This window comes from Callorhinus ursinus, unplaced genomic scaffold (genome assembly GCF_003265705.2).
Source record: "Callorhinus ursinus isolate GAN/ISIS: 27379988/994484 unplaced genomic scaffold, GSC_fseal_2.0 scaffold31, whole genome shotgun sequence".
NCBI lineage: Eukaryota > Metazoa > Chordata > Mammalia > Carnivora > Otariidae > Callorhinus > Callorhinus ursinus.
The window spans coordinates 6,397,859-6,421,611 of record NW_027397093.1 but is presented as its reverse complement, the minus strand read 5'-3'; the positions used below and the strand labels follow the sequence as shown (position 1 = coordinate 6,421,611).

At 42.5% G+C, this 23,753-nt stretch overlaps 2 protein-coding genes across 7 annotated transcripts; one reads left to right on the top strand and one right to left on the bottom strand.

Moving 5' to 3' along the window:
- Positions 1-15,363, bottom strand: DYDC1 (DPY30 domain containing 1). Of its 6 annotated transcripts, none has more exons than XM_025850392.2 (7): positions 15,272-15,363; positions 10,774-10,936; positions 10,208-10,309; positions 4,585-4,677; positions 3,428-3,484; positions 2,849-2,953; positions 1-84 (listed from the first exon to the last, which is right to left on the bottom strand). In XM_025850392.2, the coding sequence occupies exons 2-7, from the start codon at positions 10,918-10,920 to the stop codon at positions 55-57; spliced, it is 534 nt and encodes a 177-aa protein (XP_025706177.1). In that variant the 5' UTR covers positions 10,921-10,936; positions 15,272-15,363; the 3' UTR covers positions 1-54. The 6 variants fall into 6 exon arrangements, with proteins under 6 accessions (XP_025706177.1, XP_025706179.1, XP_025706181.1 ...); XM_025850394.2 differs by having other exon boundaries at positions 15,276-15,348; XM_025850396.2 differs by lacking the exon at positions 15,272-15,363 and adding an exon at positions 14,126-14,147.
- Positions 14,106-22,653, top strand: LOC112807556 (DPY30 domain-containing protein 2). Its single transcript, XM_073878681.1, is given in 6 exon segments — positions 14,106-14,222; positions 17,886-18,031; positions 18,271-18,375; positions 18,642-18,813; positions 19,157-19,279; positions 22,169-22,653. Coding segments are annotated over 3 exon segments (579 nt in total). The 5' UTR covers positions 14,106-14,222; positions 17,886-18,031; positions 18,271-18,375; positions 18,642-18,666; the 3' UTR covers positions 22,478-22,653.
- Positions 22,654-23,753: the final 1,100 nt, after the last annotated feature.

Below are 23,753 nucleotides of genomic sequence, written 5' to 3'. Positions count from 1 at the left end.
TGTTTTGAAACTTGAAACAAGCAGAAAGATTTATTGCTCTTAGGTTAGTTGATCCTACAAATCTTGATCAATGTTTAATGCAACCTAAAAGCAAAATAAAAAGTAAATACGATTTAATACAGAGTTGTGACTATGTAAATGAAGCTTTTTGATAGTTTCAAATTATTTCAAGTAAGATCCAAGCAAATGTTCTCAAGCATTTATTTTTTTTAAATATTTTTTATTTTTTATTAGAGAGAGAGAGTACAAGCAGGGGGAGCAGCAGGTAGAGGGAGAGGGAGAAGCAGGCTCCCCGTTCAGCAGGGAGCCCGATGTGGGGCTCGATCCCAGGACCCTGGAATAATGGCCTGGGCCAAAGGCAGCCGCTTAACTGACTGAGCCACCCAGGCACCCCTCTCAAGCATTTATTAACCCATCCTTTCTTTTACTTCTCTTGCTCCCCTTTCTTATTGTTATCCTTCTGGCACAGGTGGGGGGGTCCTCTTCCTGGATCTGCCCCTTAAATGATGGAATTTCTAATGCATTCGCTGGAGCCTCGTCCTGCACACGCTGCACGCTCTCCGATGTACCTTACTCCCTGCCTCTCCTAGCTCCACAGAGCACATAGCCCATAATTGCTGCCTTCCTATCTCCTGCCTGGACCTCTCTCCTGTAGTCTGGACCGGTATCCCACATCAAGTGGTCTTTAGCCAATTATATCTTCTTGTCTCAGGGTCACCTGAAATTCAACATGTCCACAAGTGAAGCCATCATTTTCATAAAACCTACTTCCTCTTCTTACTTTCCTCAACTCAACAAATGATTAAGCTCTTAGTTCAGTTGCCCAAGGCAGAAATCTGGGCATTCCCCTTGACTTCTTTCTGTCCCTCATCCTCCCAGCCAATATCGAATCCACCCAGTTCTCCCCATCTCTGCTGTCTACACCCTGTCCTAGCCCTGGTCAGTTATCCTGCAGCTGGACCATTGTAAAACCTCCTAAGGGGTCTCCCCTTTCCACACCTGCCCACTCAAATCCTCTCTCCCTCCTCTAAAATCACCTCTCCAGTCCTTACATAGACTCTTTCAGTGACTCTTGACATACAGAGCACAGTGTAATGTGGCCTGTAGCCACCTCTCCAGCTTCGAGTCACACAACCTCCCAGCTCCGTGCAACCCAGCCATAGAGCTTAACTACGCTAGGTCCTTGACAGCGTCTTACTCTCTTCCATCTGCTGTGCTTAGCTCAGGCTAACTCCTCAAGCATCATTTCCTCAGGAAGACTCATCCAGGCCAGGCCTCTCCTCTCAATGCACCTGTCCCCTGGCCCGAGCCCCCAGAGGGCAGGGACCCCATCTGTTCTGTTCACTGCTATTCGCTAGCTCCCTGCATGGTACCCAAACACCCACTGTTAATAAAAACGTCTCTACTCACTGATTAGCACCAAGCCCTTTGAGCTCCCCCTTCTGAACAGGCCGCCAACGCCATCTCAGTCTGGATTACTGCACTGGCCTCTTAACCAGTGTCCTCATATCTCTCTCTGCATCCTCCCCTCTGTGCCAGCCTTTCTAAAATGCTGATTGCTGATTGCATCAGCCTCCACTGCCTTTAGGATAAAATCTACATACTTGTCTGGGCACAAATTACCAAGCCTTTTATGGCCTATTCCTGCTCCCTCCCCTGCCTGGCCTCCCCTCCCTCCCTGCCTCACACCCCCCACTCTCCCCTGGGGTGGGTCTCATACTGGCTATGCTCTCAGACCCTCCCTCTCCTACCCCCAGCAACCAGTCACCAGCTTCCTATGGGAAGCCTTCCCTGATAGGGAGGGCTCTTCCACTGGGCTGGCTACCCCACTTTGTCAGTGCACATGGTTAGGTCACTAAATGGACCCTCGGCCCAGACAGTCCTGGTCTATACCCGCAGATCTGGCTTAGTTATTAACAGCTCCCCTGTTCACTCTCAAAACCTACTGCTCTGGCTGATAAATCACTTGATCACTCTAGCAATGACTATTAATTGCTTGTCCGATTGTCTGCCCTCCTCCCCCCCTCCCCCAGACAAGGTAAATAACTATGTGTTTTATGCACAACAGCAACAGGCACAGTGCCTGGTACATAGAAAACACTTCTGGGGGCGCCTGGGTGGCTCAGTTGGTTGGGCGACTGCCTTCGGCTCAGGTCATGATCCTGGAGTCCCGGGATCGAGTCCCGCATCGGGCTCCAGTCCCGCATCCGGCTCCCTGCTCGGCAGGGAGTCTGCTTCTCCCTCTGACCCTCCCCCCTCTCATGTACTCTCTCTCTCTCTCATTCTCACTCTCTCAAAATAAATAATAAATAAATCTTTAAAAAAAAAGAAAACACTGTATGCTTATTAAACAAGCAAATGTACTTGTATACTGTAAACGCATGCACTTTCATTGGATACTTATCGGGTTCTAGTGTTTGCCACCAAGAATCAATTAGCTGCCCCACCCCCACGCACCTCCAAAATTTAACTTAAAAATTATGTATTTCACCAAAGGATTTTAAATATATATTTGGAAGAAATTTTGAGATTTTCAAAGCCTAAATCCAAAATATATAAATCACCTTCTGCACAAGGGCACACTGTGACCAGCTCCTCTCCCATCAGTGCTGACACATTTGCAAGGAGCCAGACATGTGCCCACCCTGACCCTTGTGGCTGGCGGCACACGTTCACCAAAGGGCAGACGGCCCGTCAGGAATAGATGGTCAGCACCCAGGGAACTGATTTTCTTTCTCTGACACTAAGGGCTCATTTGCCAACCAACCCTGGCCTCCTATGCACTAGGCTTTCCCAAAGTCCAAAAGAAAATTTGTTTTTCACCAGCCACTTTCTTGAAGATACTTACATCAGATAGCATCGGCTCATCAAGTTCTTCCACTCTGCTCAGGTTAGGTGCCCCATATCGATCACTAATTTCAGCTAGTGTTTTGCCTGAGTCTGATGTTACATCCTACAATTGTTAAAATTCATTTCTTAATTTTAAATGAGTTCAAAAGTAAGACATTAATTTTCTTTTGATTTCGCTAAGAAATGTCTGAATTATAACATCAAAATTCAACATTAACGGAATGCACCACTACCTGTTAATAGAGAATTCTAGAAATAAATGCTAAAACTTAATTAAAAAGTACATTAAGAAACTTAAGATATATCATTGTAAGTAAACATATGGTCAATGAATATCTCATGACACTCTGGTTTTTAAAAATACAAACAGAAACCGAATGTCCCATTTTTATTCACTTTGAGATATTGCTTTAAATCACATCGTACTTGTGAATTTTTGTTACTAGAACACATATTTGGACTATCAATTTTGATAATTTCCTTATAAAAAGTTTAGCTAGTAATGCATCAATGTTAAGCTTTGCCTTCTAGGACACTCATTCATTTCACTTAACACAGAATAACTTTTCCTTCTCACCTCTGAATGTGAACTATCTTCACTCTTAGCTATATTTTCTATATTCATTCTCATCTCCTATAATATATAAAAATGAAGAAAAATATTTGAACACACTTTCCGTTTCGATTCCATGTTTTATTTTCAAGAAGTTTTATTTTTATATAATGCTATGATCAATTTACCAGCAAATAGGTCATCACTCTTAAAGGGGTGATGTGAATATATTTAGTACAAAACTGCAACTCGCAGTCTCATTTAACACTTGCTACTAATAGAAAGCTATGTTTTATTTATAATTAAACACAATGCCTTAAAAAATGAAATGATCTGAAACTTTAAACCTGAAGCCAAATTATTAGCCAATGTGACAAGTGACAAAACAGAAACCTTTCTTCTCTCATTTTACATCACTGAATCTTCGCTGAAGAGAAAGGGGGTCTATAACTCCATGGATTTATGGGCATGGGCACATGCGTGTTTATCTTTGCACACCCTACCGCACTCCGACTAAGATAAGCTCAACATCCCTGTTTTTGTTAACTACGTGTTTTTTTAAACTATGTATACAGCTTTGAATTTCTCTTTTTAAGAATCTAATTTTTTTAATTCAATTCATCCTTCCAAATTTTAAAAAAGTGCTTTACATAATGATGTTCTCGTTTAAGCCATGAATACCCATATTTTATAAAACCTACTTCTGTTTTTAATCTTAATTATGGAATAAATAGAGAAGTCACATATGAACAAGAGAGACCAACCGGCTGGGGGGCGTCTGGGTGGCTCGGCCGGTTAAGCCAAATACCCTCCCTATTACAAAGAACTTAACCTTGCGCATCCGCTACCCTAGTTAGGAACAGCTGTGCCTGGACTGGAAGGTTGCTTTTACCACCATGAGAGAACTCTGCTGCTCGCAGAGCAGTTTCACACATATGACCATAGCTGATCCTTACAACAAACCAGTGAGAGACTGTTAGTAATATATTGCACTGTTATCCCTCTTTTTCAAAAAGGCGAACTGAGGTTGAAAAAATTGTAAGACTTGTCTCAGCCACGCAGCTAGTGGGTGGCACGTCCCTGAATTCCACGTTATAACAGCTGCAAGAAACACTTTGAGGGTTCTATGAGGTTTTAAATAAAACAGACTTTTTCTTTTTTTTTATAAAACTTCAAATTACCGTCTCTAATTGTTCTTGAGCTCTCTGTAGTTCTTCTATTCTTTGTCTCTCTTTCTCTTGCATTTCCAACTCCAGCTGGAACTCCAGCTGTTGCTGAATATTCAGAAATAAATAAGTCATATTAGCGTCAGATCAATTGCAAGGAATTAACTCTAATCACTCTGAAATGTCCCCGGATAATCAAGTTTATACCTACCTAAATTTCAGAAGCTTACAAGAATAAATGATCACAGCCACCTAATACTTTAGCTTTTACAAATATTTCCTGAAGTCTAACATAAAAAAGGAAGCTTCTTTAACCACTAATTGGTAGCAAAGCACAATTTGTACAAAATCAAGTTATTTTCTCTGTTCTCCTTGAAGCAACAAATGAGATTGCAGTACTTTTTTTTTTTTTAGATAAAATCCTTTCAAGCATAGATGGGTGTTCAAAGAGTCAAACCTTAGTTGCAGAAGAGTGCATGAGAAAATCTTAAGTATATTATGCGAAACTATAGATAATAAAAAATATACTGGTCCCAACTCAACATATATGCCACACTAGAATAATGGTCAGCAAACTAAATTCTGTGGGCCAAATCTGACTCAATCCTGTGTTTGCATAGCCCATGAGCTAGGACAGGTTTTACATTTTCAAACGGTTGAAAAATATTGAAAGAATAATAGTATTTCCTGACACTATAAAAAATTCAAATTTCGGTGCCTATAAATGAAGTTTTATTGAAACACCATCATGTTCATTTGCTTACTTATTGTCTGTGACTGTTTTTGCACAATAGCACAGTTGAGTGGTTGCAACAGGGACCCTAGATGGTGCTCTCATCACTTTGTTGCTCAGCGTGCTACAAATCACAGTAATATCATTTTATCTCAGGAGTTCTTGGAGTGCCACGGTATCCCTACACCATGACAGTTTTTAAATTGGTGTGTACCTATCATGTCATAACAAGAGAAGAAGTGGACTTTGAATGGTGCCCCTTTAAGATACAGTGGAGAGTATTTTATTACCAAATTAAATGGCAAAGTATGGTGTTTACTAAGCAAGAATACTTTACTAAAAGAATGCAATAAACATCAATATTACCAGACTAAACACTTACCATCACAGTATTCTCAACTCACATGAAAACAAAGGTCAGACATATTAGAATATTTTAAACAGAATTATTTCATCATAGTAAAATTTCTTCACAACAATTAAAAATAAAAATGAGGCTGCAACGAAAGCGAGTTTCCAAGTGGCTCATTTGTCAGCCAAGCAAAGAAGTTCATTTCCCAATGGTGATTTAATTAAAACATGTTTGATTTCAGTGTTCCAAAAAAAATAAACTTAAATTAAGATTATTAGCCTTTTGCTGAAAACAGTTGCTCAAAGAGTTGATGACACTGGGAGCAACATCAACAGTCAATTAAAAACAAGGCAAATTATTTTGAGCAATTTTCCTTGGCTCTTGATGGGTAGACAAATGTTCCCAACACTGTTCAGTTGTTGTTTACTGGTATTAATGCTGAGTTTGAAGTGACTGAAAGATCAGCCTCTATGAATAGTCTTCATGGGACAACTATAAGCAAGAGATATATTTTCTTTTTTTTTTAAAGATTTATTTATTATTTATTTTGAGAGAGTGAGGATGAGAGAGAGAGAGAGAGTACATGAGAGGGGGGAGGGTCAGAGGGAGAAGCAGACTCCCTGCTGAGCAGGGAGCCCGATGTGGGACTCGATCCCAGGACTCCAGGATCATGACCTGAGCCGAAGGCAGTCGCTTAACCAACTGAGCCACCCAGGCGCCCGAGATATATTTTCTTTATCTTCTTTCTTTTTTTTTTTTTTTAGCAGAGGGAGTGCAGGCATATACACTGTGGAGGGGAAGGAGGAAAAGAATCTCAAGCTGGCTCCATGCTCAGCGTGGAGTCCAACCCGAGACTTGATCCCACCACCCTGACATCATGACCTAAGATGAATGAAATTAAAAGTTGGACTGAACCACCAAGGTGCCCCAAGCAATATTTCCACACTTGATCTTAGCCAAAAGGCCGAGAAGCGATTCAAGCAATATTTCCAAAGAAGTTGAGAAACATTAATTCAGTACAACCAGCAGTGAAACCTGCTAAGATGTGTTACAACCAATGGTGATAAAAAATGTGTGTGGAACAGAAAGAGGCTTAGTTGGACAAGTTTACAAAGCTTGTGAAAATGCAGTGTTGAAAGCCTAAGAGTATTCATCGTGTTATTCAACAGCAGGTGCTCTGCAGAAAATGCTTGAATCTGTCATGTGCTATTGAGCCAGCAGAGCCAACAGTGTCCTTCATTCATTCTTAAGAATGCAACCATCATCGGTTCTGTGGATTTTGTCAGAAACAGAAACTGAATAAATCTTGGCTTGCCCCAGCACACAGCAGTTGCATATGGCTTCACGGTGCTGACGTGTTACTGTGCATTGTGGGGCTCAGGACCAAGACTGAAATTTTTTGGAATGAGAAGAATCATTCTCAATCATTCTCAATCACTATTATCAAACCTTAAATGGCTTTGGAAATAAGCTTTGCTGCGAACTTAATAATATTTTTAAGTCAATTGAAACTAAACTTACAAGGCAAATAGCACTCAAATGTAAAACTTCACACTTGGGGAAAGCCATTTCAACAACTAATGTTTGAATCACAATGTCAAGCTGCTTTATACACTTCCCATGTAGTCAAAACCTAAAACAAGAAACTAGATCCCCCAAATTCCCACACAAATCTGCAGCAGGTATATTTCCCAAGCTCAAACTATAGGCCCAGAGTATTTTGTGGCCTTGATTTCAGTGCAAATGAAATTTCCATATCCCCAAATCCAGTTAACTGGGTAATTGAGAAGCTTTTACCAACCTTCAATTGGAAGTGATTAATCTACAAGGTAATGACATGCCAAAAGGCAAAACAAGATAAAAATCTAATAGAATTCTACATATGCATTCCAAGAGATAAACATGGTCAAAATTATGTGCACATGGACTGATATCAGCATTTGGCAGGACTAATCTCTCAGCTATTTTCAAAGAGGAAATACTAAAATCTCATTTCAGATCAGCATTAACAGATAAATGTTTTCAATCAATTTTGATGACAGGGAACGTTTTGAACTCCAACTAAATGAAATGTTATCTCTAAAAAAATAATTTAATTCTCCTCAGCAGTAAGCCTATATTCCAAAAGGAAAATTGTATTCAATTATTATTTTTAAAAAATTTTTATTTCATCGATGTAAATTTTGTGGAAATTTGTTCTCTCTTGCTATATCTACATAATATATCATAATACATACATGTCCCAGTATGTCTTGCAAATGCATTTTTAAAAAATAATATATTCTTATAAATAAAGAGATAATAAACAGTGGCTACTATTTATTTACAGAAGGTTGTTAAAGGGAATTTCTTAGTAACTCTGTATTATCCACACTGGGATAAAAGTGATGGGGTAGATGGTTGAAGTGCAAGAACATAGCATTTGATCCACTTTCAGAAACTGGTGGAGGAAGTGAAATGACTAATCTCTCAACAACACTGCAAAATGCAGTTGTTAAATACCAACCACATTGGTCAACAGAACCAGTTTCTTAACATTTCCAGGAAAATTTCAAAGCTCAATTTCTTTCTTCACACAGGAGTAAAACCATTAGAAATATACTCCAACAAGTCAAACAAACAAACCAAAAAGCTTTTACTTCCTCAGTGAGCTCTTAGGTAGAAAATGGCAGTCAAAATACTTCTCTGTTCTCAGGGCCCTGGGCTTACTGGAGAGTGCCTAAACTTTCAAGGAATTTCAAGTCAATGGCACTGACTGTGAGAACAACAGGGAGGGAACCAGAGTCCTGATGCCCCAGCTCACTTGACTCAATGGTGGGCTCAGAACACCTGTCTCTTTGCATCTCCAGCTCACTCTCTCTTAAGCTCTTCTCCAGTGGACCTTCTCTCCACAGGTCCCTTTCTCCTTCTCTCATCTATTTCTGGCCACTACACTGTTTCTTTAATGGGTCATAAAATCTTGTGCAGACTTTTATTGCCATCTTCCACTCTGGACCCAATGTTCAGGGTTCAGTGCCCAGGGTTCAGTACCCAGGGGATCCCTTCATACTGATGAACACAATACAGCTAGAGAAGTGCTTGATTTCTACCATTGCCAAATTTTACCTAAGTGAGATAAAGTAGATGAGCCAAAGAAAGTCAAGTACCCCCACATTTGTGATGGAATTGTCTTAGGGAAGGAGAACTGCTGAGTTCTCCTCATTCTGAGAGACAGGGGACAGATACTAGCTGTAGAACCTATAAGAGGAAGGGCAGATTCTCACTCAAAGTTGGGGCAATTCTGCAGTAGACACTCACCCATTTGGATGATTGTTTGACACCCAACTCAATACTCTGCAACCTCCCCATAAGAATAAACCAAACGATTGAAAAACGAAGATTCAGGAACAGTAAAGTTTTCAACAGCCATATCCATCTCAGGTGCCTAGAAAGTTCTACCCCAGTGTCAGGGACGAGAGGTTAGGCAGAGAAGCTATTTGCCATGTCTATATTTTCCTTTTTATGCACACACCCAGATAACAGGCTTCTTTCCCTTTTACAAGTGTATAGATTTGAGTCGAGACTCTAGGGTTAAGTACTATGTGGTAGAACAAAAGGGATAACTTAAATTTCAGAAGCTCTCCATAAGATAAATTAGTCCAAAAGCCACTCTGGAACTTTCCCTATCTAGTTTACAATCCGTGACTCATCCCTGAAACCATCTCTTACCAATATCTTCAGCTCCCCAATCCTGCTACCCCAAACGTACTTTAATCAAAAGTTCTGCCCCTTCCACATCGTCACTCAAATCTCTAGGCCTAAGTGGAGAAAATCACAGAATCGTAAAACCAAACCAAATGGCAACATTATAAATGTCTGGTCTCTAACTCTGACAGGGTACTCAGTGCTACCAAGGAAAGCTAAGTTTCCCGGTCAACTCCACCATTCTTCACAGTTACCATTTCAAACCCTCCCCACTCTCCTCATTCCTGCCACTTTATCACCTCATTCTTGGAAGACGATCACGGTCCCTACCTCATAAAGAAGAAAGAGTCATACAGAAACTGTTTTAGACCTTGTGCCACAAAACCTATACAACCACATGTACCTAGACCATCCTCTCCCTATCTCTTAACATCAATCATCCTCTGCCCTCTGCTCCCCCCTCCAAAAAAAAAAAAAAAAACCCAACCTCCTTCCCTGAAAATCTCCTTGAAAGCATTACCTGCACTCACCATCTCCCCTGTTCCACCCCACCCCATGCACACTGCTCCCTCCAAGGTCACCAGTGGTCTTGAATGAGCACTTTGCAGTCTTGCTCTCACTAAACCAGCAGTAGGCATGGTCTCTCCCCATGGCCTCCATGAGAGCACACTCCCTGGGTCTTCCTCCCACCCCACTGCTGCTATTTCTTTAGCAAAGAAGACATAGATACAGAAATACAGAAACATGAAGATATAAGAGAGCCATTCCTAACTCATTAGAGATAGGGAGTTTTTCAACATTTGGGTTGCACCACACTGAGGCGGACACCACTAACTCCAGTCACCCCTGAACTCCCATGCTTGTCTCACCTGCTGGAACAGAAGCTCCTCTGCTTTGAGCCTCTCCATCATTTCCTGCTGTATCACAGCTAGTTCTCTCTCACGCTCCAAGTCGACCATTTCCTTCTGTCTCTGGCAGTGTTAAAAACAATGTCATGTGAATAATTTGATAGAACAATTTATAAAAACAATCTTGAAAACATGTTAATCACCAACAAGAGGGAAAGGGGAAGCAAATTTTACTCCACTCCATTTAGAAAATGTGTAATAATTTGGGGAAATGTGTGTTTTATTTGAACAAAGAGCATAAAATTAAAATTATACCCCGGGTATGATCACAATTGTGTAAAAAAAAAAAAGTCTACAAATGTATAGAAAATCTATAGAAAAAAGATTAGAAGAAAATACCTAAAAATCTAAAAAGAGGTCTTCTGTGAAGTATTTTTTCTTCTTTCTGTTTTTTTCATATTGTCCAAGTTTTTCATAATAAACGTACTACTTTTATAATAGAAATAACATTGAACTTTTTAAAAAAGCAGACAAATGGGAACAATTATTTTACGCTTCTAATTTTCTAAAAGAAGATCCTTACTTACCAGTTGCTCCATGGTCACATTTTCCTTATATTTGTAAATCCACAATGCTAAATATTCTATTGGATCCACTGGGCGAATTCTTGCCACTTCGGCAAGACCTTGAGTTAAACATGTCCCAAGGCACTTTTGAAGATATATCGACTCCATTTCTCACCTCTGACTTCTAAAAGGTAAATGTTTTTGCATTAATGCAGGGAATGTTCAATAAAGCACAATAAAAGTACAGTCCAATGAGGCCAACAAAGCATTGCACCCTGGCATGGGCACCTCCCATCAGGGATGACACAAGCAAGCTGGCTCCATGAAGCTTCTAACAGTTTCCAAAAAGACTCCACAAATGTCACAACAGCTACCTCTAAGATGTACTTTCAAAATCCTGATGGCTCTCAAGGCCAAGAGTCAGAAAAGAACAACAAACAAAACCCTGAACCAGCAAAGGGAAGGAAATAACAAAGATTAGAGCAGAAATAAATGATATAGGAGCTAAACAAACAAAAAACAATGAAAAAGAAAAGAGTCAGAAAAAGGGATACCGTCGTTATTGTGAGATGGCTACATGCCAAGTGCATGTCTCACTCGATCCTCACAACGTGGGTAATAAATCAGTGTCATTACCCCCGCTGTGTAGATGAGGAAGCCCAGGCACAAAGAGCTTATAAGTCAACATGGTGAACATGGGATGCATATCCAAATCTTGATTCCAGAGTCATTATCTTAATGATTCAGATGTTCCTACCAGGCCACGAGGGTCAGTTTTAGAAAACATCACAATACTCCACCTCAAAAAAACACAAAAGTCCATGAATCTCCAAGGACAAAGGATAAAAAAAAAAAAATTCAACCATCAAAGAATAGCATATGAAGCTCCTCACACTTTGGCCCCAATTTCTTCTCAGGTTCACCTCCAGACATCTCTTCTGCCTCCAGCATATCCTGGGCTCTAACTACAGTGAACATTCTGACATTCTGCCAGCATACCTTGCACACTTCCATCTCCAAGACTTTTGCACATAATTATCCCTCACTATCTCCCAGCTTAGATTTATCTCCTCATCTGCAAAATGTAGGTCATCTCTCATTCCCTGAGCCTTCCCAAGCAATGCAAAGGAAATCCTCCTCCAAGCAACTCGCACAGCACCTGTCATCCAACCTGAGACTCATCTGTGTACACACACATCTGTCCTCCCAAGACAAGTTCCTCCAGCTCCTCAAGGAGTGTGTTTTAATCACAGGGTGAGCACACTGGCTTCCCTTGGAGGCAAGTGAGTGAGTTTCTCCACTTTCCCAGTAATGTTTCAGTATATTCAGTTATGATGATGGACAGGAATAATCTTAGACCAGATTTGAAGGAAGGAGAGAAGGAAGGAAGGAAGGGGAAATGTAGCAACCACTGTACTTTGGGTGCTTTGAAAAAACTGATCACCCTCAAGTTATCCTTATGGAATCCAGTCATTTCTAAGAATCTAATGAAATGTATTCATTATTCAACAAATATATACTGAGTACCTACCATAGGTCACGCATGAGTTGAATATGAAGGAATAGAATGCCAGCATGTCTAGTCCTGTCCCTGTACAAATAAATGCACTGAACATTCTGCATAAAATTTCAGAAACAACAACCTCCTGAGGTTCATAAACCCCAGTAGCGCTCTCTCTCACTTGATGGTGGTGAGTGTATAAATTGGTATAGCCCCCACAGAGAGGAATTTGGCAATATCTAGAAAATTACACAGGTATTTACCCTTTGAACCATCGATCTCACTTCTCACATGTTAACTTGCAAAAATACAGAGTGATGGGCACCTGGGTGGCTCAGTTGGTTAAGCGACTGCCTTCGGCTCAGGTCATGATCCTGGAGTCCCGGGATCGAGTCCCACATCGGGCTCCCTGCTCAGCGGGGAGTCTGCTTCTCCCTCTGACCCTCTTCCCTCTCATGCTCTCTATCTCTCATTCTCTCTCTCTCAAATAAAAAATAAAATCTTAAAAAAAAAATACAGAGTGATGATATATGCACATAGTTATTTTGCCCCGTTACTTAAACTAGTCAACCCCATCCAAAAGTTCATCCTTAAGGGACTGATGAGATACAGCTGCACAATGGATTACTGTGCATATATATTATATAAAAGACGTGAAGAAGATCTCTAAAACAGGGAGTGATCTCTAGGACATAGTGTGAAGTGAAAAAAAAGCAAGATGCAGAAATTGTAGATAGTATGCCACCTTTTGTATTAACAGCAGTGGGGAAAGGAATGTGTATGTGTGTACATAAATACAGTCATAAAAACTTAGACTCTACAAACTGGCACGAATGAACTGAATTTCCTTTCAAGCTGGCATTGGCGTCTAACCATACAGAGAGAAGGATTATAGTATTACAAATGAGTTTGAGACACAGTATCTACACTGTGCTTCTTCAATGGGATATACTCTCAAGACAAAAGTAACTGCAGTGACATCTCAATGTCATCTGAAACGTAAAGCAGGTTTCCTGCTGCTGTTCCAGAAAGATAATACATGGGAAAGGGACCATATCCCCAAGGGAGAAACCTCTGGCCTGAGAGTAGCATCCGATCGAGGGTCTGTCTCATATCTATGAGCATAGATTAGCTGAACCCAGGTAAGCTCGTTACTTGGCTTCTCATGTTTCCTGTCCATGAAATGGAGGTAATAGCCATCTCATAGGTTGTTGTAAGGAATGTTAATTTTCATATACACCAAGAGGCATCTCGGCTCAATATAAGAAAGCCCTTTCCCAGAGAAACAGCCACCTCAAGCCTGGAGAGGTTGTCACAAGAAATAGAAAGAAGTCCTTTACCCATGCCTAGGAGAAAGCCAGCCAGCCTAGTGGGAAAAGAGGGGATTCCGGATTCGGGATTGCCAGACGTAGCACATAAAAATACGGGATGCCCAGTTCAACACAAATTTAAGAGAAAGAAGGAATGATGTGTTAGTACAGTGTAGTATAATACAAAATCATTCGTTGTTTATCTGAAATTCACAATGAACTGGGTGTCCCGTGTTTTATCTGGCAACCCTCGTTTGGGGGCGCTTGGGTTCATTTTCCTATCCTGGGTCTACCGAAGAGACTCCCGCCTTCCCCGTCCCCTCGATCCGGAGCGGCGAGGCCAGCGGAGGAGATAGGGGTGGGGGGGGGAGGAGGAGGAGGAGGCGCTCCCCAGGCGCTGCACTAAAACTTCTCTCCGCCCGGAGAAGCCTAAGCCCCACACCGCTCACAAGGTCCAACGGCCCAAACAGCCGCCCCTGCGGGAGCCCCGCCAAGCACCAACAATCTGCCTGGGCAAAGGGCGCCCGCGCTCTGGATGCGCACACTCGACGCGTGCGCCTACTCTCGCCCCGCGAGTCGCGTCCCGTCGCTAGGCAACGAGCACGCGCGCCTCAGAACCCGAAACGGCGCACTGCACAAGGGCAGGAGCGCGCGGAGGGGTGAGCGCGGGGTGGGGCGCCGGGAGCGGGTGAGGGGTGGAGAACGCGCGGCGGAGGGGAGGGGCCGCGACAGTCGCGGGCAGACGGCGCGCGCGGGGTGTGGCGGGGGCGCCCCACAGAGGAGGGAGCGCCGGGGTGGGCGAGCAGAGACTCGGCACCTGGAGGCTGGGAGGAGGGGGCGGCGGAGAAGAAGAGTCGAGCCGGCTAGGCCGGTACACACTGGGAGAGACAGGGGCGGCGGGCTCGAGGGGAGGAGCCGCAGGGGGGGCCACCTGCCCACCCAGGGCGAGAAACCCCCACAGCCGCCGGCCGGAGGGGACGATCCCCGGAGTTCGATGGCCCGGGATTTTCACGGCTTCGCACCTTTGAGGTTGCTGGTGACCTCCGCTTGGTTCCTTTCAGAACCAGCTCAGGCTCCCCCACCTCCGGGAAGCCGTCCAGCCTCCACCAAGCCAGAGCCATTGCAGTCTTCCCTGACCTAGTGTTTTGTGTACAGCACTCTGCTAGCATTTCCCACGTTCTGTTTTAATTTATGCTGGGCAGTGCTGGGCAGGAGAAGCCTCCGTAAACGTTGGTTGAGACAATAAGTACCAGAGTGGGCACTGACAGATGGACGGGAGCTTGGGCTCTTGCCTGGGTTAGCAAGAGCCTTCACTGGATTAAGTCAAAAAATATGTCCGGAGCACCTACTGTGTGCCTAGCACTGGTGATACAGTGTGAACAAAGACCATCTCTATGCTTGTTGCCCTGCCTACCGAGTTGCAAGGCCATGAACAAGGAGGGGCAGTGTAAGCTGACTCCCGGCGGAGCTCTGGGAAGAATAGGCCCCTCCGCCTTGGTAAGTGTGCCTGGTGTTTGTGGAGAGAGGGCTGTAAAAGGCATCCCTTTGACCCCCTCCCTCTCCTGGCCTCACACTGTGGCTCTGTTATTCTGTCCCTACTGTCTTTGCATCAAGTTTTAGTAACTGTCAGGGCCCCTATTTCATTGAGACCATTGTTGAAAACGTGCCATTTAGAGCAGAGACTTACTCCAGAAAGCCTTAGCCATACCTACACAGAGAAGCAGGCATTCGAGGGTTGTTGGGAAGTGGAGAGCTTTTCCGGAATGCAGAGTTGGTGATCTGTAGATCTGTAACTGAATCATCCGGGGATTTTGTTAGAATACAGAATCTGAATATGTAGGTGTGGGGTGGGACCTGAGAATCTGCATTTTGACAGTCCTCCGGGTGATGCAATGCTGCAGATCATGGACCACACTTGGAGTGAAAGGGAACTGGATCCCAGGACCCTGAGATCATGACCTGAGCCGAAGGCAGAGACACTTAACCAACTGAGCCACCCAGGTGCCCCCCAAATTTAGTAGCTTTAAACACGCATTTATTCTCTTGGTAGTTTTTGAAGCCAGAATCAAAAATGAGTCTTACAGGGCTAAAACCAAAGTGTCAGCAGGGCTGGTTCCTTCCACAGGCTCTAGGGGAGAATCCACATCCTTGCCTTTTCCAGCTTCACAGGCTACCCACAATCCTTGGCTCAAGGCCCTGAATCACATCATCTTTTCTCTCTCAACTTCCACCATCACATCTCCTTGTTTCCTGTCTGACCTTAATGTGTCCCGATTATAAAGACCCTTGGGATTACAGTGTGCCTCCAAGGATAATCCAGTATTATCTTCCAATATAAAAATCTGTCATCACATCTGCAAATCCCTTTTGCCAGACAAGGTAACAGATTTCATAGGTTCCAGGTATTTGGACACTTTGGGAAGCCATTACTCAGTCCTACCACACTGTGTATTTCCAAAGAAAAATTACATTTTCTTACTCATATTTCATTGACCCAAACCAGGATATTTAACCGTGATACACTTTTTGGGGGGCGGGGAGGGTGGACATGAGGGCAAGGACATGAGGGCAAGCAGGGAGAGGGGCAGAGGAAGAGAGAGAGAATCTTAAGCAGACTTCACACTCAGCACAGAGGACTTCATTCACACTTAGCACAGAGCCTGACGTGGGGCTCAATCTCACGACCCTGAGATCATGACCTGAGCCAAAATCAAGAGTCAGACATTTAACCGACTGAGCCACCAGGCACCCCAACCTTGATACACTTCTATTATGTCATGTACAATTCACATTCAGTTTCCCCAACAACACTTTATAAAATTCTTTTTTCTGGTTCAGACTCAATCCAGAATCATGTGTTCCATGAATTTGTTAGGCCTGTTTAGGCTCCTTTGATCTGGAATGGTTCCTCCTCTTTTTTTGTCTTTCACGATCTTGACATTTCTAAGAGTAGGGGCCAGTTCCAGACTGTCTCTCAATTTGGCTTTGTTCGTATTTCCTCAGTTAGATTCCAATTTTGCATTTGGGCAAGAATCCACAGAAATATATTTCATCCCCCTAAGAAGTGCATCCCATCAGGAGACACATGATGTCACTTTGTCGCTTTCTTAATGATGTTTCCTTACATGGCTTGATTAAGGTTGTATTGGGCGGGTCTCACCACTGTAAAGTTCCTGTATTTCCTTTCGGAATTAATACATACTTTGTGGGGAGAAACTTTGAGGCTATATGAATATCCTATTCTCTATCAAATATTCATTGAGTTTTAGAACTCACTGATGATTCTGGCTTGATGCAGTTATACTGTGATGGTTACAAAATGTTGATTTTTTTTAAACTCCATTATTCTTCCCATGTTTATTAGTTGACATTCTACCTTAAGAACTTGCCTTCTCTCCCATTCACTCACTTACCAATTTTTTCTTATATTGATTCACAGATTTTTTATTTTACCCAATTAGTTACAATCCATTATAGCCAGTATTTATTTCAATGGTCTAATTGCGCTAGATTGGGTGAGTAGCTGCCCAATCTGCTGGCTCCTGTGTCCTTAACCACTTATTTTCTAGCATTTTTCTACTTTGTGGGACAAGAAAATGCTCCAGGCTTCTTGGATCTTTCCTGCCCCAACCTTAGAATTCAGCATTTCTCCAAGGAACCCTGATTGTTCTTAAGTGGTGAAGGCTATTTCAAAGCAAGTTCCCTACACTCAGTGTGCTCATTGCTACTTAAGTGTTTTTGCCTCTAGCCTTTTGCAATGAAAAGAGCTAGGAAATATATAACTTTTTTCTATATACTTATCTATGTATCTTTCTTTCCTTAAACTGAAAAACGCCTCCAGAAAATGTTAAGACTGGAACGGAGCCTTTATTATTCATTTTATTATTAACTCTTTTGGACTTAAAATGTGTAAATTTCAGCAATATGGAGGTGATCAGAAATAGGTGTTAGTCCATTGTATGTCACAGTCTTCCACTATAATAGCTAATATTTGTTAAACACGTACTAGGGCACCCGGGTGGCTCAATCGGTTAAGAGTCTGCCTTCGGCTCAGGTCATGATCCCAGGGTCCTGGGATGGAGCCCCACATCAAGCCCCGCATCGGGCTCTCTGCTCAGTGGAGAGCCTTCTCCCTCTCCCTCTGCCCCTCCCCTCTGCTCATGCTCTCTCTCTCTCTCTCTGTCAAATAAGTAGAAAATCTAAAATATATATGTATATATTTATTAAACACCATGTGCCAGGCTAAGTGCTTTACATGTATTTGTTATCTCTTCTAACCCCCACAATTATGAGGCCCATATCTTTATTATTTTGTTCTACAGATGAGAAAAACAAGGCTCAGAGAGACCGGATGACTTGTTGAAGATCACACAGCTAATAAACGGCAGCACCAGGACCAGAACTTGGTCTGTCTGTTCCTGGAGTCTATGTTCAGACTGCGGTTCTACGTGGCCACCCCTAACTTATGGTCTGACTCAGGCTACATTGCCTCTAGCTCTGGAAATCTGATTAATAGTAAATGCCGGGGCATCAGTTCAACCTCAAGTAGTTTCTTGCTTGAGCACTAGAGTAGAATAGTGTGTTATGCACTGGCAGAGCTCATGAGCATGGGTAGCTACGGTGCCTGCCATTCTCCCTCCCTCTGCTCCCCAGGGTTTCTCCGTGGCCCCTTCTGAAATAAATAAGCCTTTCTTATCTATGTCACAGATGACTGTACCTTCCAACCTCACACAGCTTGCCGCGTCCTTAGAACCCCTCCTGGGACCTCCTGCCTGTGAAATTATTTCCTCCCTAGAGATGTGTGGGTAAGGGGTAAGTGGAGACCTTAGCCACCCTTAACCACAACTATATCAAGCTCCCCTCCGGCCTCATGACCCCCAGGACCTATTTATTATCTGACCTAAGACGGTCAGAGAGCTTTTAAAAAAAAGTCCATTTAAATATAAGAGCAATTGGCAAGTATGTATTTACTGTTTCTTTTGGGAAGGTTGGCATCCAGAAGTATCTCATATGTATCCTGAAATAAATCCGAATTGACTAGAATGTGTCTATTTTAAAAATCAGATTCCATTTATAAGGTAGTGTGACCCCGGGCCCACAAGGATGGAAACTGACTATCTGAAGAGGTGCTTTGGCAATTGCCTGAGCCGGGCACTGGCAGAGGTGGCAAAGGTTCGGCCCAGTGATCCCGTCGAGTACCTGGCTCACTGGCTTTATCATTACAGGAAAACCACTAAAGCAAAAGAAGAGGTGTGTATGTGCTCAGAGTTGTCTTGGGGAGGGCTTTCCAGCTTTCTCACGGTAATTTGAAATCCAAAGCAAGATTCCAGAGCTAGCCCAGAAAGTTTCTTGGTTTTTTCGACTTGTGAGATCCGTTAGGCCCAGATATTCCTGAAGAGTGGGGAGTCTGGGGGCTGAAGAAGGAATCCAACTCAGAGGGGTTGAGGGATTGGTGGGTTTGGAGCTACTGGCAGGCAAAAGCTGATCACAGGAGCAAACAGGGCCCCCGGCCTGTGGTCTGTCCCCGTGAGAGCAAGCCCATTTGTACAGGCTTCCCAGGGGCTGACCTGACGCAGCTCCCCTCTCACCTCAGGAGAGCCAAGAGATGATCCAGCTGAAGGAAGAACATGATAATAGCCTCAAAGAAACCAAAATGACAGAAATGCTGAAGCAAGAAGAGCGTCAGATTCAACAGCAGCATGCAAAGTGCCACAAGGTAGGGAGGGAGGAACCCAGCAGCGGGCAGGTGCACAGCCCAGAGCTGGATACCGGGAAATCCACAGGCCAGCAAGGCCACAGCACCCAGCGGACTGAGGCTCCCAGAGCTTGCTTCTCTCCGTCTTCTTATGGTTATATGTCCACCAATCTTATTGACAATCCTGGTCAATGAAAAAAGGAAATATCGAGAGGCAATTCCATTTTAGATTGCAGGAAATACCTTAGATGTTACTCATTTTAAAAAATCAGATTTTTAAAAACTCATAAGTGACTTGGAACTAATATATATTTCCTTACAAGATCCTTTGAACCCTTTTCAAAACTTATTCAGTATTTCAGAAACCAAATATGGTTATCAGTGTATAATTCAGGTATATTGTTTTATTTATTATCTACTATATACCTCAGTGTTTTAGTTACTGTGTGCTATTTATTTATGTATCAAGCCACAGATTGTGTCTTCTCTGTGATGCTGTAATACTGGTTGTAAATTATTACCTTCTTGTAGTTGGAAACAGCTGTGTGTTCATTAGCCTGACAAGCTTATCTTTTATTTCCCATGACTTTTGCCACCACCTTCTGAAAAGTACTTCGTGCAGATGTTGTGCTTTCTATAAAGTGCATGATACTGGACAGGGAATCAACTCACGGGGCTTGATATCTGACATTTTTCCAACTATCACTATATCCGGTGCATTAAAATCTTCAGGGCAGTCTCGTACAATTCACGAGCTTTTGCTAGTTTCCAAAGCCGCCTCTGATGAAGAGACATGAAACCATGTCTAACCGCACTAATATGCTCGACTCTCCTCAATAATTCATAGATTTATTTTCCAAGGTTGGGTGTTTTATGGGTAAATTAAGTCAAAAGAAAGGTAGTTTCATACTACTGTTTGTCACTAGTCTAAAGGAATTCTCACTCAGGAATAGTTCATTCTTTGAACAGGTGCCAGGAGACGATAAAGGGAAGGTCATGACGCAGAAGTTGTCATCCCCTTGTTGCCCCTTGCTAACACCATGCTTCCCTGTTAACAGAAATATCAATATATATAAGGTAGGGAAAGACATCCGAAACTCCACCCTGGTTTCATGATGCCTTTATTAAAGAAACCTTCACTCACATTAATGTTTGGAATTGTCCCACTGAGTTGCACCCTGGAGGTTTTACACCCTGTTGCGATATTCCTTTGCAAGATTTAGATGAGTAAAAGGTATGCTGTTCTTTTGCCAAGTGTGAGACAAAGGCCATTGTCAGGGAAGTTGTGAATGAGAGCCAGCAGGATGCCTGGACTAAGAACAAGTTCTCACTTTTAAGAAAGACCTCATCCACAGATTGTGATTATGGAAGTTGATGCCCTTTGTTAGAAGGAAACAGAGAGGCCCAACAGGGATGTTAAAACAAACTTACCAGGGAGAGCTACTCTCATAGTAAAAATTGAAAGAACTGGGTAGAGGGCAAAGAGGTGAAGATACCTCAAATAGGTGAGATTCTAAGTTTTCATTTCTCCTTGGCTCAAGGCAAATTGCAAACTATTCCTTGCTTCTGGTCATTTTCAGATTTTGAGTCACTAGTGCTATAAAACCTGGTCTCAAATAGGTCCAAGATGGGTTGCATAAGATTTCAGCCAGGCTACTGATGGGTTTTTATACACATACTCAAAGCTTTGCAAAATTTCCCTTCATATCTTAAAACCATCATTGCTTGCATATACCTTAGAAAGCCTTTCAGTACCCCCGTGGATGTGTCAAAAAGAGGAGTAGAAACTGCACTATGTGTGGTAGAAATCACATCCAATTATAGCACTCAAGAAGAGATGTTCAGAGGAGATAACGTTTGAGTCAGACCTAGAAGATGCTAGCAAAAGTTGCCTTTGTATTGGTTTCTCTTTATTAAGCTGAGGCAGTTTTGAGTAAGTAAGCCATGATTCTAAATTTGAAAACAGCCCCTTTGTTTATAAAGATGTAGCCATACAAATGTTTTATAAATACATTTTTACGGGGTCAATTCATAGATTTGCTGCATATAGTTAGAAGGGTCTTACAGATCACATGGACAAATATTTCACAGACCTCTCTGCAGTGCCCCACAGGATCCATTGTACATAGTATCCACTGGACAGTGCACAAAAATGGAAGTAGAAGTGGTTGGGAGAGCATAAGCTCCAAAGATTCCTCCCTAACCAGGGACTGCAATCACATAGCTGTAGACTATGGGATATCCTCTTATACCTCACTGAGACCAAATTTATTTTTTCAATCTTTTTTCTCTGTTTTAGTTAGGGTCATTTCTATTGATCTGCCTTCAAGTTTACTGACCTTGTCTCCTATAATGCCCAGCATGCTATTTAGGGAGTCAGTGAATTTTTTCATTTTAGATATTGTACTTTTCAATTCTATAATCTCTATCTGGTTCCTTTCTATAATTTCCATTTTTTCTGCTTATCTACCCTAACTTTTCACTCTTTATGCCCATTGTTTCTCCTTTAAATGTTTGAAAATATTTGTCATAGCTGTTTTAAGTCCTTGTCTGCCAATTCCATGATCATTGTCATTTTGGGGTCTCTATTAAATACTTTTCTTCTAGAATATGTTTTGCATGTCTAATAATTATTACTCGTGTGCCAAACATTGTAGATGATACTTTGTAGGGAGTCTAGATTATGTAGCTTTCCTTTAGAGGATGTTGAGTTCTCTTCTGGCAGGCAGTAGAATTATTGGTGAATCATCTTGATCCTTAATCCTTGATTTGTTTTATACTTTTGCTAGAGCAGATCTGTTACAATTTTGTTATTAGTCTTGGGCACAAAAATGGCAGTGTTGTGTTCTTGGCATACTGAGTGTGTTTCAGTCTCTGCTAATGACTCTTTTGCTTTTTTGTTTTGTTTAGCCGCTGGTATCTGTAGCTAGTTCCACAAAGAAGACCACATTCATACAAGAGAACACAAAACCCCTTGAGAACGATGGCTTGAAGCAGGAATCTCTGCCAGGTACTTCCAACATGATTCCAGGAATGCCTCAGTAGATTCCTTCTCGAGAGTCTTCTGGCTAGACTGACTGCTGTGTCGAAACTCCCCAAGAAGTAAATTCCTAGGCTTTTCTGCATGAAATTGCTCCTCAAATGCATCCTGGCTCCAAATCTCCTTCTTATCAAAAGGTGGATGATTCTCATGACTCTTCTCTCAAAGCTACAAACTGAGAAAATGGCCAGCTAGGGCTCTGACCTCAAGATGGTAACTATGTGAATTAAACCAAGATTGGAGGGGCTGTGGAAGGAGGTATCTTGCAGGGGACAGACTCTCCAGCCGAGGTTCTGTTCTGGTAGCTATGAAAACCCCTTAATCATGTAAGCATTTGAACTACTGATAGGATAAAATAAACTCATAAGGATTTCAAATAAGTAACCAAAAGACTTTTTCCTCTTGATTTATTTTTTTATTTTTATTTTTATTTTTATTTTTTTTGTATTAGACAGTGAAAACACATCCATCTCATCATGTGTTCAAGTCTTGACTTTAGGTGAACTTTCCAGTCCGGTCTAGAGTGTTTACACATGTCCTAGAGTGTGCCTGTGTCACTGACAACAGGTATTTTAAAACAGATCCAATGATAGTAAAGCTCAAAGAGAGGGTGTTGTGGCCACACACCAAGAGGGTATGAAATGGTTATTACTTCCACGATGAGGCTTTTGGATGAGAAGAAGATGGGCTTCCCAAGCTGTCTTGAAAAATGGATTGAGGTAGCAAGGAAAGGAGACTGGCGTGGGGTTTGTACCTCCGTCAGGGGTGGACCCAGGTAGGAGTTCCCGTCCTTGGGGAGAGGCCTGCCTGGCTTGAAACTCTCGCTGTGCCAAAGTTGGGAGCATCTGAGTTTATCAGCTTGCCCAGATGTGGGGAAGAGGGAGAGTTGAAGTCTACAAGCTGTCAGCAGTCAGACACCAAAAAATGGAGTCAGACTTTATCACAGAGGGCAAACCTGGGAAACTCTGAGTGGCCTTGACCCACTCAGTCTTTGAGTAAAGCACTCTGGGCAGGTGCTGAGGTCCTTACTTCTAATTTGCACCTGGTGGGTAGGCATGTAGCCATACTTTCCAGAGTAGCTGGAAAAAGCGAAAGGATCCAAAAACCCACACACGGAAGTAAAGAGAGCTTTGTGAGGGCCCGGTGGTATCTGCAGCGTCCCAATAGAAAGTGAGATCCAGGAAGCTTGTCCTCTACCTGGGAGCGGTTGTCTCTTGGACATCACAACCTGTGTGAGGTAAGTTGTTACTTCTGTCTACTCTAAGGGATTCCATACTTTTGCCTTTGATCATTCTTTGGCCCCAGTGTTTGCTCATATCACTGGGCCATGAAAATGTAATCAATTTCTTCTGAGGTTTTGTTGCACCCTTGCCAGATTTGGCTTTTTGGTTGCTGTTATTTTGTTACCGAAAAGTTGTTACAATGCACTTTCTTGTGCACAGATCTTAGAAAGTC

Bases quoted from the DNA above. Each gene is read 5' to 3' on its own strand.
- DYDC1 (XM_025850392.2), bottom strand. From the start codon at position 10,920: ATGGAGTCGATATATCTTCAAAAGTGCCTTGGGACATGTTTAACTCAA. The intron at 3,485-4,584 runs GTAATTTGAAGT...TATATATTATAG, and splicing joins CTCAAGAACAATTAGAGACG to GAGATGAGAATGAATATAGA. The intron at 2,954-3,427 runs GTGAGAAGGAAA...TAACAATTGTAG, and splicing joins AAGATAGTTCACATTCAGAG to GATGTAACATCAGACTCAGG.